General features: G+C 36.0%; 2 protein-coding genes across 5 annotated transcripts in view; both read left to right on the plus strand.

Moving 5' to 3' along the window:
- Nucleotides 1–11,889, plus strand: LOC107079892 (TNF receptor-associated factor 1-like). Of its 2 annotated transcripts, XM_015367250.2 has the most exons (8): nucleotides 3–73; nucleotides 4,128–4,152; nucleotides 5,107–5,181; nucleotides 5,804–5,875; nucleotides 7,273–7,662; nucleotides 8,338–8,494; nucleotides 9,108–9,256; nucleotides 10,826–11,889. In XM_015367250.2, the coding sequence occupies exons 3-8, from the start codon at nucleotides 5,128–5,130 to the stop codon at nucleotides 11,036–11,038; spliced, it is 1,035 nt and encodes a 344-aa protein (XP_015222736.2). In that variant the 5' UTR covers nucleotides 3–73; nucleotides 4,128–4,152; nucleotides 5,107–5,127; the 3' UTR covers nucleotides 11,039–11,889. The 2 variants fall into 2 exon arrangements, with proteins under 2 accessions (XP_015222735.2, XP_015222736.2); XM_015367249.2 differs by lacking the exon at nucleotides 4,128–4,152 and having other exon boundaries at nucleotides 1–73.
- LOC102684289 (TNF receptor-associated factor 1) overlaps nucleotides 11,620–18,623 on the plus strand; it is an 18,603-nt gene continuing 11,599 nt past the window's right edge. Inside the window, exons 1-4 of one of the 3 annotated variants that reach the window (XM_015367247.2) lie at nucleotides 11,620–11,709; nucleotides 13,311–13,534; nucleotides 14,123–14,207; nucleotides 18,224–18,322. In XM_015367247.2, coding sequence (XP_015222733.1) covers nucleotides 13,326–13,534; nucleotides 14,123–14,207; nucleotides 18,224–18,322 — 393 coding nt within the window. In that variant the 5' untranslated portion in view covers nucleotides 11,620–11,709; nucleotides 13,311–13,325. Of the gene's footprint in view, nucleotides 11,710–12,312; nucleotides 12,446–12,567; nucleotides 13,535–14,122; nucleotides 14,208–18,223; nucleotides 18,323–18,623 lie in introns of those variants that run through there. The other 2 variants (XM_015367246.2, XM_006640788.3) reach the window with 2 other exon arrangements.

Here is an 18,623-nt window from a genome sequence, read left to right on the forward strand (position 1 = left end):
AAGCAAAACAGAGAGAGCAGAAAAAAATTATGCTCGCTCTAGCTGGGTTTTAGTATGTGAACTATCTATGCTGGTAAGTACTTTTTTTTTCGTTTTTAGATTTTCTTTAACAGAGGTTAAAGGGTTATATGATGCTTCCAAAAAGCAGCATATGATTTTGAACAGTATCAGTAGTATACTGGATATATCTTACAACCTAGAAGACCTGGCCTATATTAGTGTAGCAAAAAAGGGGGATTCCAGACATGGTGCCTTCAGCTGTTCTCTGCCAATTAGGAAATATTCTATCTGATTAAATTAAATATTTTACATCACAGTTTTCTTGCTTAAAAATGTTAAAATGATATATAATGCTAAGAATTAAACTGTATCTTAGTTTAAGTTTACAACCTCATTTTATCCTGTTTTTGCAATTGTTCATGTTTTATTATTTCTTTTTTCTGGCTTCAGCTTATTTCTTTTCTTTAAGGACTGCAAAACTTCATTCATTTGGCTTGTTCTGGTTTTAAATCAGATTACTTAATGCTAATAACAGATGTGTGGAAGATACAGTTGAAAGTAGTTAAGTGAAGTGTCTGAAATTATATTAGAACAGATATCAGTGAATTAAATGTATCCTAAATGATTTACAGATATTTGTTTCTGTACTATATATCTTCAAATCTCTTTAAAGCTGTTAGATTATATTACGGTTTGTACCTGACAGCATGACTGGCACCAGAGAATTGTCATTTTGACCCCATTCATTATACAAAAATGTATACAGAATACTCAGACACTAATCACAAATGCATTTACAAGCAAACAGTGCAGTGAACCTGATCATGGATAGTGAATGTCTTTTTATTGTAAATAAAAGACTTCAGCTCCTACAGTGCATTTAGGAAAAAAAGTGTGTAATCATGTTAGTTAAAGTGTCTATGACAATGTTTATATGTATTGGTAATTATTTTAAGAGACATAAAAATGTATTTTTTTCTCACCCAGTGTAGTTATTAAATATGTTAGTGTAGACCACAGGCCTCAGGAGAAATCACAGATTGCAATTTGGTCTCTTTTCTTCATCTTACAATAGTTGCTGAGGGACAGGAGGTTTGACCTAATGTCTCCTTTAATTAACACTGATTACAAAGAGCTTCATTCCCAAGTGCTTTATCTTATCACTCTTCATGCATGCAAAGGATAAAGTTCTCTGATACTACATCCCAGCCTGTTTAAAGACTTTGCTTTAAAAACTGTTACAGCTTGTTGAATTCATATGTTTTATAGAGAATCATATAAATTTATACTTACATATTCAGTCAACAGTGTGTCCCATGCACACAAACAAATGCACCATCTACTGGACATTTCAGTATTGAAAACAGATTGGGAGAGAATAGTTGCAGTGGAGGATTGAGTTGACTAACATTTGTACCTTCATTGAAGCAATTACAAATGGACCTAAGCTGCAGGGTAGTGTACAGTGCCTTCAAATAATTAGTATGAAGTCAAAAAAGTTTTTTCTCTCTTTCAAATATGCACAGAAATAGCACTGTTGTAGACAGTTTTCATATAGATGAGGTCTCACTGCAAGCCAGAGTGCCTGTGAAATTCCTGTCACTCTCCCCCTGTTAATGTGGCAGACAGGTGTCAGTCCCTGGCAGCACATCCCCAAGGAGCCAGCACTTTTTTCCTCCCAATTAAGGCAATTCAGAATGAAGTGGGCATCTTCCATCAAGCCTCAGCATCTGCCAATTTAAAACAGCACATCGAGTCTCTGTCAAGCAGAGGTCTCAAACTCAGTTCCTGGCGGAGGGAGGCTTGTATCTTATAGGTTGTTTTTCCAACCTGAGTAGTCAATTAAACAATTTAACAATCAACCTAAATTAGATGTGCATAGGATTTTTCTTAAGGTCTTTTATAGTTGATTGTGCAAGACTTTCACTTCATTAAAGGTACAGTTACTGTACCAATATACTGTATGGCCTCAGAGACTGGTTAGAAGTATTATAACTTGGTGACCAATTAAATAATCAGACCAGCGATGGAACTGAGAACGTGGGTGAGGGAAAATCAGAAGACTGGATCAGAATGACCTTCCTGAACTAGTAATGAGACCATTGCTCTATACTTTTCAAAACCAGCACAGAGTTGTTTCTACTTTGTTTGCAAACAATCCTTAGTTAAAAGTGTAAAAATAATTAAAAAGTAGCCAGGCCAAGACATTTGTTACTGTATTTTATCTCAAGAGCAAGTCATGTTACTGTTCATAATTGAATAGGCTGGTTATTTTTTTGTCTTTAGGGAAAAGTGTTCACAAGAACACTTCTGTATTATAATAAGAGACACACAAAACAATGAAAAGTATATATTTAATCTGAGTGTGATTTGGGAATCAGGAAAATGAAGAGCTTGGTAATAGATGTTTTGGATGCAGTGTCATGTGCTATACACACAGCTCTTTTTGAACAAGCAGCTTAGAGTCACCTCATCTAGTAAAAAAAACAACTGCAACAGACATCTGAGCCGTTTGAATAGGAATTTACCAGATTGTGCTAAGGCGGATATCAGAGAATGCTTGAAAAGCAATTTACCTTTGGAAATAGTGTTGGCTTCCTTCCAGACACAGCAAGGTCTAAGAGATGTGCAAAGCAAGCTGCACTGAAACTGGTTGTTGGCCGTCATTATTTATAGAAATGGGGAGATATTTGCATATGAAATTTGCCCTTATGTGTACTCCTTTTTCTCTGATAAACGCCTGCATTTTTAACATGCACTGAGGAGTTCAGAAACACCTCTATATTGCCTTGTCCGTATTAGTGCCGCCAAAGGGTTGGGAATCTCGGCATCACTTTATCTGTCACTTGTTCTACCACAACCTATCTACTTCCTTAGCACTGCCTGCAGCTGATAACTAAAGATTTTATGGCTGTGTGGAGTGAACAGAAGCTCTATAGTCTCCTTTAGGGGGGAAAAAAGAAAAACATTGACTGTTACCTATTCTGAACACTACTGTGAGACAGCAGAGCAGTTAATAACAGTTAATAGGATCATTTTGGCATGTGTGCCTAGCAGTTCTCAGTATAAAGGATTTTGCATTCTTATTATCCTAATCAGTAGAATTGGATAATTAGATAAAAATAAAATTTCTCTGCAAGTCAGGTGCAGCTTTTGTTTTCTTATAACAGTATGAGGAAGTTAAAAGGTTATTTTGATTCAATTTATTACAACAAAAACCCTTTGCCTGACTGAAAAAACAAAATCTCTAGAATCACTATAATCAATAAAGATGTACTATAGCACCTCAAAGAATTTTTCAAAGGGTAATTTTCATCATTATTTTTAGCTGACACTATAAATGCTAAGTTGCCTAAAAATGCCATAATAAGACATGAATACAAAATTAAAATATTATTTTGTTCTGAATGTACAGTATAACAGTATGGCAGATTTAGACTTTTATGTAGTTCATCCTTTATTTATTATGTAAGGCTACAGCTTTTAATATGTTACCGCTGGTAATTAATGAGAATGTAATGAATTTGTTCATGCATTTTCCTTTGTGTTAAGCACATTTTAACCTTTGAATAATGATTTTGAAGACGTAGGGCAGAATGAAAGTTAAACTGTTTTGAAGATTTCTAACCTTGGGCTGCGGTCTTCTTTTAGACTTAGAATGTCATGGCAAAATACCAAGGCCCACATATTTCTGAACCTCCAGGATAATGTGAAATGCATGAGCTGAAAATTCTCAAAAGAAGTCATATTAAATTACACACTGAATCATCTAAAATGCTAAAGCAGGCTCTAAATTTGTTACTTATGTTTTCTTTATCTTCTCTTTATAGTATAAAGTCTAGACAACTGTTTTTAGTCAGTGTCTTTTATTTAATTAGCAGATACATACAGAATTTCAACCTAACTGAAGAAATCACAGACAAACGATTATATTTTGATAGTGTCTGCTTTTCTTCCAACACAGAGTACAATACCTATACAATTAAACTCGGTTCACTAGTCCTGGTCTGCAGTCTATTTCTATTCTATGTGCATTGGGAACCTTTACATTATGAATTATTGGTGTATCACTGCAAAACAGTTCAATAACCACAAGATCTGTCTTCCTCATCGACTAAATTTGACAGGTAAAGGCAAAGGAGAAAAGCAAAGGTACAGTACATTTTTTATAAAATAAATAGTTTGGTATGGTGCATTGCTATGCTGTGCATAGGAAAAGAAGAAATTGGACTCACAATGTGTTTACCTCATTCTAATAACTGCAGGAGTACAGTATATTGAAATCTGATACTGTACAATATGTTGGTTTTAACTTAACTAAACTTTAAAAGTTAAACTAACTAAAAGTTAAAAGTTGGTTTCAAGAAGTATTAGTTTGTACAAAATAGTGCTTTTTCACCTAAACAAGTTACCAAATTTGTAGATTGTACACATTTGAAAAATTATGCCCATCAAATTTCCAAAAATTATAATTGGGTATGAGTTTTAAAATGCACATTGCCTGATTTTGCCTGAGAGTTAACTCCCTCTCTAATTTACTTACCATGTAGTGGGAAGCTTGCCCACAATGGAAATAGAAACCATTCAGTTCCACCTTTACATCACATTATATGACACATGAAAAAGTTCTTAGCCAAGAAGGCCAAAATGCACTACCAGATAGAACTACATGATTCTGTTACATCCTATAGTCTAATCTCGAACTTGCCTTGTTTGTGATTTTTATCATGTCTTACCGTCATTTTCTGCTGGCAAAATCAGATACCAAATAATATATTGTATGTGAAAAATAGAATACAGGTAGCTCTTCTTTGATAAATGAATACAGGTCCTTTCTGATCAAGCAATCAAATTGGTGTTTATTGTTGAGGACAGAAATTATACAGGTTATGGTACCCTTAAAATAAATCGTTGAAATGCTTTCCACTAAGTAACACGGCACAGCTCAGCTTTGGAATTGAGGACCTGTACATATTGAATATATATGTATTCTATGTTACTCTATGTCTCTTACATGTTACTTTAGGTAACATAGTGTCTGCAACACATGGGAATGTATAGTGAAGTTCAGATAATCAATGTTTAAGCCTCCTTTATAATTGACAGACTCAGCGTTTCATACAAGCTATGCAAGAACATCAGGATTCCTTTTCTTATGACCATACTCCAATGAACACCAAGGTAAGTACTGAACAGAAGATATAAACACTGTAAACATGTTTATTTCAGCTGCAAAAAACTCATGGAATATGTAGAATAAAACAAAGGTTTGTGTCTCATGGCTAAAAATTAGAACAGTATAAATCACAGTGTAAACACATGCAGATCAGTGAGTTAGGTACTGTATATATTTTATGGATAAACTTTAATATTTATGGTTGTACAAATGATGTAGGTAAGATATGAAAAATATATTAATGATGAAGGACATTCTTGTCATTTACTAAGGGAAAAACAAAGAGCTTTTATGAAATTACCATTACTTCATAACTCCTCTTCACCAGATGCCCAAATCTTATTTTCCCTTTTACTGTATATCCCCAGATTTGGAATTGTCAAATGTCAAATCAGTATTGCTTACTTACCTGTATGACCTTCATTTCAGTACAGAAGGAATCTGTTGCTCAGAAGTGCAGAAGTGTGCACTCTTGAGTCTTCTGCCTTTTTTCACAAGACATGCAGCACCTACAAAACGTTTAGCACTGTACGTCCCAATGACTGGAATTGCTGTTTGACTCACCTGTATATTTTGCTGTCTCTCTGACAGAAGTGCTATTAAAAGGGAGTGGGATTGTTTTTCCAGGTTAATGACGATGAAGACAAAAGTGGGAAGAAGAGGTGTTGCCCGTTTCAAAAACTGGGCTGTAAATTCAAGGTACTGTAGGTCACTCTTGGACGTCTCTGGATTGCTAATCATTAGCAAATTGATAAACGAAATTTAAGAATTTATGGCTTGTTTAAAGCATAATTCAATGTCACTGTATAATCTCAAATAGGAAATATAGATTCCTGACTCAGACATAACCATTCTTGAAGTAGATAGAACAAGCCAGATGAGGTTTTATTTTTATTGTATAAGGCATAAAAATACTTTATTTTTGAGGCTCACTGGATGAAGTCAGAACTCCTTTCAATGTGTCTCATGTTTGAAATATTACACCTCAGCCTATTATATTTATCTCTCAGTTAATTACGTTACCTTCTCCAGACTGCTGTGTACCTATTCTGAAAAGGGTGCAATTGCTGGTGATTTGTCAGGCTCATTATAATTTCATCCTGATTGAAAGGACATGGAAAGAGACTTTCTAACACATTGTCAAAGGCAATACGTATTTATCTCTCATTTTGTCAAAACATTTTACTTCACCACATGCAAATGCAATCAGGGGTAATGTCAGGGCTTAAATAAACATCATTCTTAAGTGAAAGTGCACATTGGAAGAGAATTAAGCTACAGTACATTCCCAAAAGACCTTTAGTGTATTTGCTGCATAGTTTACAATTTCTGTTGAGTGACTGCTTGTATAAACCACTAAAGAACCACTTTGGCCTTACACAGTATATGATATGTGCCGTTGTACAGTATATTAAATACATAAATATACAGTTTAACTTTCCATGTAGTGCAATGTAGTGCAACATTTCTTATCTAAAAAAAGATAAACCTAGTTACATATAGGTGACACATTTAAATTTCATCTTTTTAAAAATAGTTTTTTTCCAATCGCATACCTGTTTTCATGGTATATTCTGGACAAAATATGGCTAGTTGTGTTAACACATCCACATATAAACATTCAGAAATGTGGATGATTGATGTACAGAGATCCTGAAGGGAATATCATTATTTGTTCTTCTTTATCATAATTTCTAGATTCATTAATATCTTTGCATCGCTCTATAGGTAATGGTCTCCTTTCATCAATGGCAAGGGTTTATGTTGCCTGATACAATTATACTGTATAGCAGGATAAAGTCTTTCAAAAACATTAACCAATGGTTACACAGTTTTCGTCTAGAAACAGACACTCATTTAGTCTGGAAGTCAATTACTTTTTGTGGTTTGAAAGCCAGAGATGACTCCTATCATTTTTATATACAGTAGATATACCCCCATTGGAACATGGATTTTAATATTTACCAAGAACAATTAAAAAACCAATATGAGCTTTTATTGCACGGAAACCCACAGGGTCTGAATGACATCTTTTGCTGTATCTGTATCTCAGTTTTCGCCCTCTTCCCTTTGCTGTTCGTTGCCTCACCCTGCAGGGAGGTAGATCGAAAATGAAGAGCCACGAGGCCTCGGCCTTCTCCTGTCATGTCGGGCTCCTGCTGGACGATGTTGTCAGGCTGGAGAGGCAAGGCACCATTCTGGGTGATTGGGGAAGAATAGAGGCTGGAGCCGAAGCTCTTCGCCCCCAGATTAGAAGACTACAAGACAGGCTCCACTGTACAGAGGTGAATGAGGAGATGCAAGAACTGAGTCTGGCCGTGCACTCTTTACAGATTCGCCTTCCAGACCTGGATAAACAAGCACTTGCTTTAGAGAATGAGTTGGCTTTGACTTCCATGGCTATTGAGAAGTGTCAAGCGCTGGTGGAGAGGAGTGCAAGACAGTTTGATTCCAACAAGCAGCTGTTAACAGCGCTGCAGGATAAGGTCAGTTGATAACAATCTGGTCATCGTTCGCTTAGTATACTGCACACTTCAAGCACATTGAGCATGCAGACAGCACTGCATGTTTTTGTGGGAACGTTTACAGTATCTCTTCACGTACAGCATGTTAAGGATTACTCAGTAGATGGCATTTTAAAGCATTGCGTTGCAAAAAACAGGTTGGTGTGAGTTTTCACATTGTCATGGTCCCAGGAAAACAATTTAGTAAATTGCACTTCTGGACAATGATTTTTGCAGTCTGACATCTGATTAGTGCTATTGATGGATCCTTGCTTAGTATACTCAATGGAGCATGATGGTTCTCTAGTGAACCTCTTGTGGCCAAATGGCCCTTGAAACATTTATCGACATCCTTCATTTTTAGCAATATAATTTAAGTCACTAAAGTAATTTAAATATACAATTTACAACTCTGTGCATTATTCCTAAAATCTAAAGAAAATGTTTCAAATTTATCAACATCCCTTGTCTGAAGTCAGTCACATCAACAAAAACTTAATTATTGTTCACTTGGGTAAAAATGTATTCTTTAAACTTTGAAGAAAACACTATTGCTCAGTAGAATTTCGGCTATTTATATTTGTAATTAAATAAATTACACATTTTTTCATCCAATAAAGTAGTGTATAATCATATTTTTCAATTTATGTATTATAGGTGAGACAGGTTGAGCAAGGCTTAAATCTCTGTTTGTCAGTCAGAAACTTTCCAAAGGAGGTGGCCCACAAGGGTGTGTTTATCTGGAGAATTCCACTGTTTCACCGCAGAATACAGGAAGCCAAAGATGGCACAAGACCTTGTTTGGATTCTGATGGTAAGGTCAAAGCAACATGTTTCACATATATCCATTCTGATTGTCATTCAGCTAATGGAATCATTAGGCCTACTTTTGAGCAAAACTGATACATTTTAAATATTTATCAAGGTCTTATTCAGCTGAAAGTCTTGCTGATGCCTCAATAATAGTATAATACAGATTTAAGTTCCTGTACTAGGTCTGAGAAGTTGCACTTTAACATTTACACACTTCTGAATCTGAATTCTTAAAATTATTTTTTGTAAACATTTTGTAAACAAAAAAGTGTATGTTGTAGATCATATTTTATCATACTTGGACGGTAGTTTACAGATAATAGATCATAGTCATTGTTAATGCAGATGACTGACTGAATAATCAACAATTTCAATTTTCATCATTTCCCACATTGCTCTATTGAAATTTCTGTTTCTATGATTACACAATTAACTTTCAATGTGCATTTCTGTCAAGGAGTTACAGTGTACATTGCATTCATTTTCAAATCTAAAGTCTAAATTTTAGATTCTATTAATTTAACATTTTCTTCTTGTCATTAAAGACCACTTGTTTGAAAACTGGGATTTTACTGATTAAGTGTTCCATTTCCTTTCATGCATTTATTTTGCAGATTTCTACACAAACACTTATGGATACAGACTGAAAGCTCGCCTTTATCTCAATGGTAATGAACAGGGAAAAGGAACTCACATTTCCCTGTATTTAATGATCCTCAAAGGGGATTTTGACAGTCTGTTACAGTGGCCTTTTTCAGAAATGGTAAGCTTGCCCTAATGAAACACAATGTTAAAAAAACAGAAAATACCTATTGATATGATTTTATTGATTCATGATTGTATACTCTCTAGTACAATACTGTATCTATTACGTAAGGGTTACAGAACATCAGAGAATAGTGAAATCCTCTATTTTCTCGGTTTTCAAGTTACTAATTTTTATTTTTTGTCTCAATTTTCATTATTTTAATGGCAATATTGTGCACTTCTTCTGAAGCAGTTCCGTAACAATATGAAAGGAAAAAAATAAAAACCACCCACTCTACTTTCAATCATATTCCTACGTTACTAATTATAGATTGCTTTTTTTCAAATTTAGCATCTTCTTAATTGGTAATACCATGGAAATTAACATCTGAGAACACTTTAATCTTTTAATTTATTGTAAAAGTTAAAACACACACACTGAAGTATATTAATACTGAATTTCCTTTTTTCTTTCCACATATCCTAATTACACTTGTATGTATGTGTTAAATTAGAGAAGAAACCATGTAAAAGAACAATAAGAAATAAATTAACAGTAGTTAGATAGAAAATTGAAAAGACACACATTGCATACCGTGAAATAATTAATCCAGTTGCTGGGAAATCACTTCTGAAGTTGCAAAACATGTCATAGTGAGCCTCCGGCTCACACTAGTGTAAAAATAAGATTTGACTTTACTCTCTCTGTGCAGGGGATTCTAAAGTTATCCAATCTGACATCATGAAACTTTGAAATCCACTCGAGAACAAAAAACAGTGACTTTCAGTTTCAGTTCTAGAGACCCTCAACAATCAAGAGAGATTGCCCATAGGGTCATCTGAAAAACTTAGAGGAAAATTTCACTCCGAGATAGTTCTCCTCTAAATCTGGGTTTTATCAAGGAAAGAAGGCAGACTGTACTTGCTAAGTATGTAGGCATGTATTCATAAAAGATGACCACATGAAATCTCAGATTATCACTAAATTAAATTAACCTTTTAATCTGGTTTTACACAATAACCAGTCATGCAACTTGTCCTGCAGCACTGTCTTGCAAAACTTTATGAAAATCAATACTTAAAGTATAGTTTGTGCTGTAGTCTGATGTCCTAAAATGGATAGGATGGACAGGTACAACCAAAAGTGAAAGAAGTCATCAACTAGAAGAGTTTTCAAACAGAAACCATTAGATAGACAGAAAATACCATTAGCACCTGTACCAATATCCTAAATCACTGAATTCACTACAACATATTGTACTGATTAGCAACTGAACATTTACTAGAAGATGTACAGTATACTCCAGTGCTTCAGGGCTAGGACTTTTCATCAACCAATTTAAATCTACAAATAGTAGGTGATTTAACTTCTTACTAATAATAGTAATTACTTCAGCAATTAAGGCCAAAGATAGAATGAAAAACAAATGATCTTTGTAACCCTGGAGGACTGGAGCATCACAAAATAGGGTTATCTTTAAAAAAAAAAAAACACTTCTTTTTCTGAGCAGAATAATCAGGGTAGAATGGATTTTATTTAACCAGGCAATCAATAGTTTGTCACCTGTGTCTGTTTTCAATGCAGGTTAAAATCTCCATCATAAATCAAGGTAACAAAGAGGACTCAGTGGTATATCACCTGGCTCCAAACAGCTCATTGGTCCAAGCACTGAAGAAGCCATGCGAGATTGGGAATGTGCCTTTTGGGTTGTCCTGTTTCATGTCTTTGGAGGAGCTCTACAGGAGGCGTGCAGAACTTGTGCATGACAACACACTGTTCGCAAAGATTGAAATTTAGACCACTTTCCAGAAGAGAGAATCCAAGGTTTTGTTGTGTCCTACAGTATAGCTGAATTGGAATCAGATGGACTGCTCGCGCAATTCTACCCCGTTTCAAAACCTGGGAAAATGAACCTTTGTGAGAAACCAAGGCATTAACTAGGACAGGTTGTGAACCGAACAAACATCCTGCCCTGCTGCACAGCTGTTCTCAGAAAACAGACAAAGTGTTTGATTTCACATCATACATATGAAGATGACCCTCTCTTTAACTTGCACTGTTTTAAAGTTGTGTTGGTTTTCTTTGGGAATCTCAAAATACAGAACACAAACCACTATGACTTCTTCTGCATCACTTCTCAGACAGGACACTTCAGGGTGTTAAGCACAGCGCTGCTTAGCACGATTGAGTGACGTAACCTTTTGTTTCATAATCATTTCATGACCATCCCTTGTCGTCTGTCATTTTTGTTTTTCACTATTAAGTGACTCAACAGAATTTTCCCAGTGGGGAAATGTACTGTAGCAAGTCCCCCTACACAGTCTTCTTATACGGGGTCATGTTAAAAAGGCCAGTAACTTTGCGTCTTCTGTCTTTACCAGACACTTGCTTAGTGTGTTATAGTTTAGGAAATGAGAAAGGGCTGAAACACGGGGAAACCGAAAAAAATCTGACAAAAGTCAAAGAAGGTACTGCAATCTATTTAATCATTTACCTGTGTTTAATAGCTGCTTGATATGAACCGCTGCTACAGTACACGCTTATATTTAGCACTGTAATGGTGAGGTCAACAGCTTATACTGTATAGCTTTATATTGGTTTGAAAATGTAATCAAAATTATAATAAAATATGTGAAACATGGGATTCATTCCAGTCTTTCAAAGATTTCTGCATGTAACGTAATCAAACGCTAATTTTGCGTTTTTATGTTTTTATCGCAAGTGTCAACCCCAATAGCCCGGAGTGTGTGCTGCAGCAATCGTCTCTCCAGCGGTCATCTTCCCGTTTTAAACGCGCTTAGGACACTAAATTTCATCATTTCATTTTGGGCAAAGGGAAGCCTTATTCCGACATTCTGCCTTTCGTGTCTTAACCTGAGCGTGAAGATTATATTTTAAACAAAATGCATGCCACATGAAGCTTTGTCGCAGCTTTTTATAAATATATATGTTTTTAGAAATTGATTCCACTTTTTTTCCAAGTTTCGATTTCTTGTTACTTGGCGACGTCACTTTTTTGCCGCAAAGCCCTGAACCACTGGTGCGGCGAGCGGCGTGATTCTGTCTCCGGTGTAGGACTGGAGGAAAGGGCGTGCCGTCAGCCGGTGCGGCTTGATTCGCGCTGCTGCGAGTTGTGTGAAGTGCAAGGTGACCTCATTCGGGAACTTTATACAAAAGGGACTTTCCAGGCTTCCGCATTTAACGGTAAAATGCAACGTGTAGTGGAAAATAACGTAGAAACTCCCCAGAACTACTAGAAATACCACGGTGCTTTTCTGCGGGTTATAGTGACATATTGTCAAGAGTGGTGATAAAAAAAAAACGTGTTAAATTACCTTCCACCTCACTGACGTTGAAACACTGCAGTGCACTAACTGTATGTCTGCATAGCAGCTCGGTGGCGTTATTCGGTTTTCCATTATTTTTGTCTCAGTTTAACTTCTGAAACCAAAGCGTTCAGTGCAAAATAAAAGTTTTAAGAGTCGCCACAGCGGCGCAACGCTTCGTCGCTCTTTAGGGGTTTTCAAGTGCTCTGTCAATAACTTTTGCATTCTCGTTCTCAGAAGGAAAACAAAATATACGGGCCTGCTGAAACAGAGAATTAACAGTACATATATCACGCTTGTAGAAGCTGTCATAGGGTACCATGGCTTCTGTGACGTAGTGAAATAATTAGTTATGTTATTTTGTAGCCTCACACCTAACGTAGTCTTCCGGTGTTATTAAAATAAGAGTTCTGTATCTCTAAAAGCTACACTATCTACGATGTATTCGCTATTGATCCGTTAGGGGATTTCAATATTTCCGTGTTCGAAAAGGGAAAATCCGTGGTAGTTTTTTATATTTTAAACTTTAAAGGAGGGGGGGTTGATAGATTAGTTCCGCGATTGACTTTTTCTGCTGGTAGGTGGGTTCTGTGCAATATCAAGGAATCAAAATGCCATACAGAAAACCTCTGTATCTTTCTCCTCTATTTTCATAGAAAGCAGAGAGAGCCTAGAAGACTAGTAGATTATCAATTTGCGATACCTGTAAGTGAAGTTTACTTTTACTCTCTTTGCTGTCACAGTGGAATATACTTTAAATGGCTGGCAAGTCGACGGGGGACTTGTATAATGGCCTCTCATCTGCACCAGGAGAAAGCGAGTACCCTTCTGGTTTTCCACAAAATATTTGTGATGATGTGCCACAGGAGAAGTACTTGTGCAGCAACTGTAATAATCTGCTGAATAAAGCCAGACAAACACTGTGTGGCCATCGTTACTGCTTAGCCTGTGTCAACTGGCTGATGAGGTGAGCAAACTCTTTCTTTGCTGAAACGTTCATTGCATAACGTTGCCTGCTTTCCATTTGTAGGGAATCTGTTACACAATTGTGGTGTCCCCCTTCCCAAGGCAATGCATCTCTTTATTAATCATATTATCTAATTTATGTTGCTCACCTAAGCTTCAGTTTAAGCTTTGTCTCAGGCAGTAAGGCAGTAGCTGTCAAAAGCTGTTTTTATACCTTAAAAACTGGACTGGTGATTCTTAGACTTCATTTATGGTTTGGAGGTTTGAAGTAGTTTGCTGTTTAACGCTAAGTAGCCTTCTGAAAGCAGAGTGTCCTGTAGCTTAGAGAGGCGCCCCAAGTTTAAAAAAGCAGTTTCATGTGATCATTATTTGACCTATTCATAAACTAAATAATACATCTAGTTATAAACCAATATGTAATATTTTTTTCTCTCGTTTGTGTTCTTGACCGATTTAAAAAATAGCCTTTTGATTGCTATTTCCTCAGGTCATTTGGCATATGAGGACCTATTAAGCAGAACAAGGACATGCCTGAATTTAACTTGTAATATCAATGAATAAATCCTTCATTCTGATTTTTGTTTTCCAGGAACAATATGAATCTGGTGTGTAAGAAGTGCAAAGAAGAAGATCCCAACTTAGACAATGAGAACAGCATTCTGATACCAGAACGTGTGGGTACTGTATTTCATGTGATTCTCGTGAATTAAACTTGGGGTTTCACAACTTCAGTTCATCCTACTAGTAGACAGCAAAATTTAAGTTACCTTGGTTTTGTATTGTTTGTATCGGATATTTTTGTGATCTGATTACAAAAGCAGCTTTTTATACCATTTTTTTCGCTGCATATTGAAAAACGTTGTAATTACAGCTGAAACTTGTGTATTAATCCATCAAGATGGACCCTGTAATTTGATTAATAACAGAAAAGTGCTGGGCTCAAGGACAGGTTTTGGAATTTTCCTCTCTTTTTGAGAAAATTCCCCCCTTTGTTCTCCAGTTGTAAACTGCCCAGGTTTCACAGGAACTATAAAAAATGTTAAACTATCAAGGCAATGATATGGAAAAAAATGCATAGGTAGATGTTTTGCCATCCTATACTAAGGGTTATCTCGTTGATTAATTCATGGGAAGAGCACTGAATCGTGTAGAAGCATAGATAACAGTTTAGTTGTGAATTATGAGTTAAAACCTTACATAACACAGATAAATGAAAGGTGAAAATGGTGAGCCACACACGTGTTGGACAACATTCAAGCCAAGATTTCTAATCCCAAAGGCCACAAAATTGGCAGGAAGCCATTTCATTTCTGGGAAATGTGAACAAGAACTCATTAGAAAATGGGATATTAATCCATGTGGTTCTCAGTGTACAGCTGGATTCCTGAACTTCAGTGATTACTATTACAGGAACTCCCACCCCAGGCCACAGCCATTGTCTAAGTCTTTCAGGAGACAGTCCTAGGATTTCAAAGCTCTGGTTGTTGAGGCCAACAGCATATTTTGTGGCAGTTTGTAGCCATCTGTGACAGTGTTGAAAATGCAGTATCGCATCTAGAATAAAATAAAATGTACTGTAGGATAATATGATTTAACAAGTTGCAGGTGTCAGAACTGAGTGGTGGGTAGGATTCTGGACACATATTGGACAACTATGGATTTGTGTCCTCACTGTGGACAACACTTGTATCCTTGAACAAAGCACCTCAATATGACAGCTCCAGTTCACCAAGTTCTATACATTAGTACCGGCTTGCTACCGTATTATTACCCAGCAATAAGAAATCAGGCCTGATGGGCCTTAAAATTTGATTTGATTGTTGCTAATTAGGTAAGATTACAATACTTCAATTAACTAATTAGTTGGCTAGATTCAGCAGATTGATTTCTTATTTTATAATGGTTTTATTGTTTTATTGACCACCACCCCAAAGCCCTTTAGAATGCTAAGTTATAAACCAACACAGGTACGATGGAAGGGTAATATATTATAAAATAGAAAGTAATGATCGGTAATATTGAATAATTTGCATGAGGATAAAGAACCAGAGCTAAAGTAAACGTTTTTTGTTTCAGTTCTAGCCATTGCATTGTTAAATGTAATGCCAGTTGTAAGTTTCTGAGAAAGTCTTAGTACAAAGAACAAACATAGTGGCAAATGAGTAGAGAATCCTGTGGTGACCTATAACAAAAATAGAGCATCGCTTTTAAGAATAAGCTACTGAAAACACATCCAGTGGCGCGTGCTAATATTTATTTTGTTTATATGAATAATGCATACAGTATAGGCCTCGAGAATGTAATAAGAGTGGTGACTCCAGTCAGTATAATATAATTGTATCAGTAGTTTACCTCTGATGTTAAAAACATGAAATAAAATTTCAAGATATATAATAATATTGTCACATCATGAGCCCCAGTTAAAAGCATTACAGAAGATCTGATATTTTCTGTTGCAGTGAGATGAAAAGTTAACAATGCTTTTACTTGACAGCTGTTATTTTGGCTGGGCTTCTTTTGTTACTTGTTGATTTGGGTATTTGTGATTTTGTAAAGAGGATGCTTCTGAAAAAAGAAGACAAAGAACTGGCATTAAATAGTTTTTTCGATGGTACAAAAACTGAACCACTAAAAGGTAAAAGGTAAATTATGAAATGTGTTGTGTGAATAGAAATACAACTGAGGTCTTAGAATGAGTTTGGATCTGCACATGCAGTTTGCCAAAGTTTAATGTTTTCTTTTGGAATTCTTTTGCAGAATACAGTTGAATAGATCTGAAGTAGTTTTAGTAAAATGAAAAGGGAACATAACGTGCACTTAACTGTCATAATAACTTCTTCCTTTTGGATGTTCATGGTACTGTAGTTCTCTGCTGTTTTTGTCATTTAATTGTGGTCTGCAATCAATGAATTATTTCTATTAAAGTCTTGGAATGGCACAACTGGTGAAGCTCATACTTTGATTTTTGATTGTGCCTAATAGTCTAGAGAATAACGGCCAGAATCTAGGATATGTCAATCGCTGACTGCAATCATGAATGTTGAGATTTGTTGGCCAGGTTTCACTTGCACTGCAATACACAAGTGCAGATTCCTGTTGTTAACTGGGTCCCTGTAAGATTGATATATTATAAGGCAGAGCTGCATTAGTTGTCAATCTGATGTGTTAGTTACAGTATGTTGTCAACGTGTTTTTTGGGCAAATGCATGATTTGCGTTTGTGTTGGCACAGTGGTTTTGGTGCTGAGTCATGCTGGTTAAAAAAATCACTCAAATCCAAATGACAATAAATTGCAAAAATTCAAAAATTATTTTTTTTAATTACTGTCATTTTTTTTAAAGTTTCTGAATAAAGTTGTCAAAACTGACTGCAAGGTTTTGAACAACAAGAAGCGCGAAATGTCACTTAGAGATAACATAAAGAAAATCTCAGAAAAGGCTTCTCCAAAATGAAAAAAAGGAAGTGCACCGGGGACATATTTCAGGGTTACACTGGGTATCCTTCAGTGGACATTCCAGTCATGTGAAATTGATTCCTCCCACATGCTTCCTGGCATTCAGCTTTCAGGAATTTCTTAAGACTTAAGGGCATAAGAATTTTGCCAATCTAACATGTTTGCTTGCTGCCATTTTTGTGATAGAAGACACAAATAAAGGTTGATTTAATTTTGCAAAATGAAAAGGAAAAACACCACATTTTGTCTCTTGAAAGAAGCCAGGGAACTGGCTTCCACACATTTCTGATTCCAGACCCCCCACAAACAAGGTGCTGCTGTTCGTTGAGGTATGTATGGAGCGAGCCTAGGTATGTAGTACAGAATATACAGTTAGCAAGTAATTAGCAGATGATGCGCACAGTACAGTCCATAACAAGAGCAGTCAGTCTGTAGTCCATGGGCGTATAGCATTTAAATAAAAGCATGGCCTAAAAAATGTGGGCATCTGAAGGATTGTCAGGGAAATTTCAATTCCAAATAAAGAAAGGAAATTTCTTATCGTAATTAACAAAACTAAATGGTCCAATTAAGTCACTTCCTGCTCAACTGTAGTGAAAACCGGCCTCTCTCCCCTAACTGTTCTTCCACAGCCATGCGTAACATTGTGCTGTATCAGTATGGCACACTGTATGTGAGCTGAAGTACAACACTGGGTAGTCTATGTTTGTCTGATTTTTAGTACAAAAAACTTCCTGGTAAAACAAGATACAACCCAAAAAAATAAAATTATTGTATTTGTAACATTTCTACAGGTTTAATGATCCTGATGGTCTTTTCTTTTTTTACTCGTCATGGATTTTGTTGTTAGGTTTGTTCTGGCCATATTGTGTGAACGCATTAGGCATCAATTAAATTAAACCTGTTGAACCATTATTTCTAGTGTAGTGAGAAATTTAAATTTAAATCTATGTTTTAAATAACAACAGCTATACTAATCTGTTGCATGTTCATTTTTGTATCTCTCATCATCTTTTACTTAGTTTTAGGACTGTGAATTAAGTATAAATAGATACTTCAGGTATCACATTACTTTTTTGATATCATCAAATGGCTGTATTATGTTTGCCAGCTACATTTCCTGGAAAATTGTTTGGCATACAGTAGGTGGGACTAGAAACAGGCTGGACTTCCAGTGTTTGTCTCATAGCACTATACTTTTATTTCTAATGCTGTATGTGGACTTCTCACTTTTAGTTCTTCAACGATGCTGCTATCAACAAAGAAATTTCTGAGTTGAAGGTCCATTGTGCTAACCAAGGCTGTAACTGGAGGAGCACACTGAAGAATTATGAGGTACATTTGAGAATATGCTTGCTTTGCTTGCTGAATTGAAATATTATAACGACACTTCAATTGTTATTGCATTAAGTTACTTTTGTACCAAGCTCCAGTCCCATTCGATTCTTTTTCTGTCTTGATTTGTTCATTCCTGGCACACTTCATTGAGTGCTTTCCTGGAGCATGCTGAGAGTTAATATCGTTTTCAGATTCGGGGTTGTGATCGTATCGTGCCCGTGCTGCTGCACACATTAGTCAAACGCTTTTCTGTTGCACACAGAGATAGTTGTCCCCTTTAGAATACTGCTTAATCTCC

Source organism: Lepisosteus oculatus, chromosome 24, assembly GCF_040954835.1.
Source record: "Lepisosteus oculatus isolate fLepOcu1 chromosome 24, fLepOcu1.hap2, whole genome shotgun sequence".
Lineage (NCBI taxonomy): Eukaryota > Metazoa > Chordata > Actinopteri > Semionotiformes > Lepisosteidae > Lepisosteus > Lepisosteus oculatus.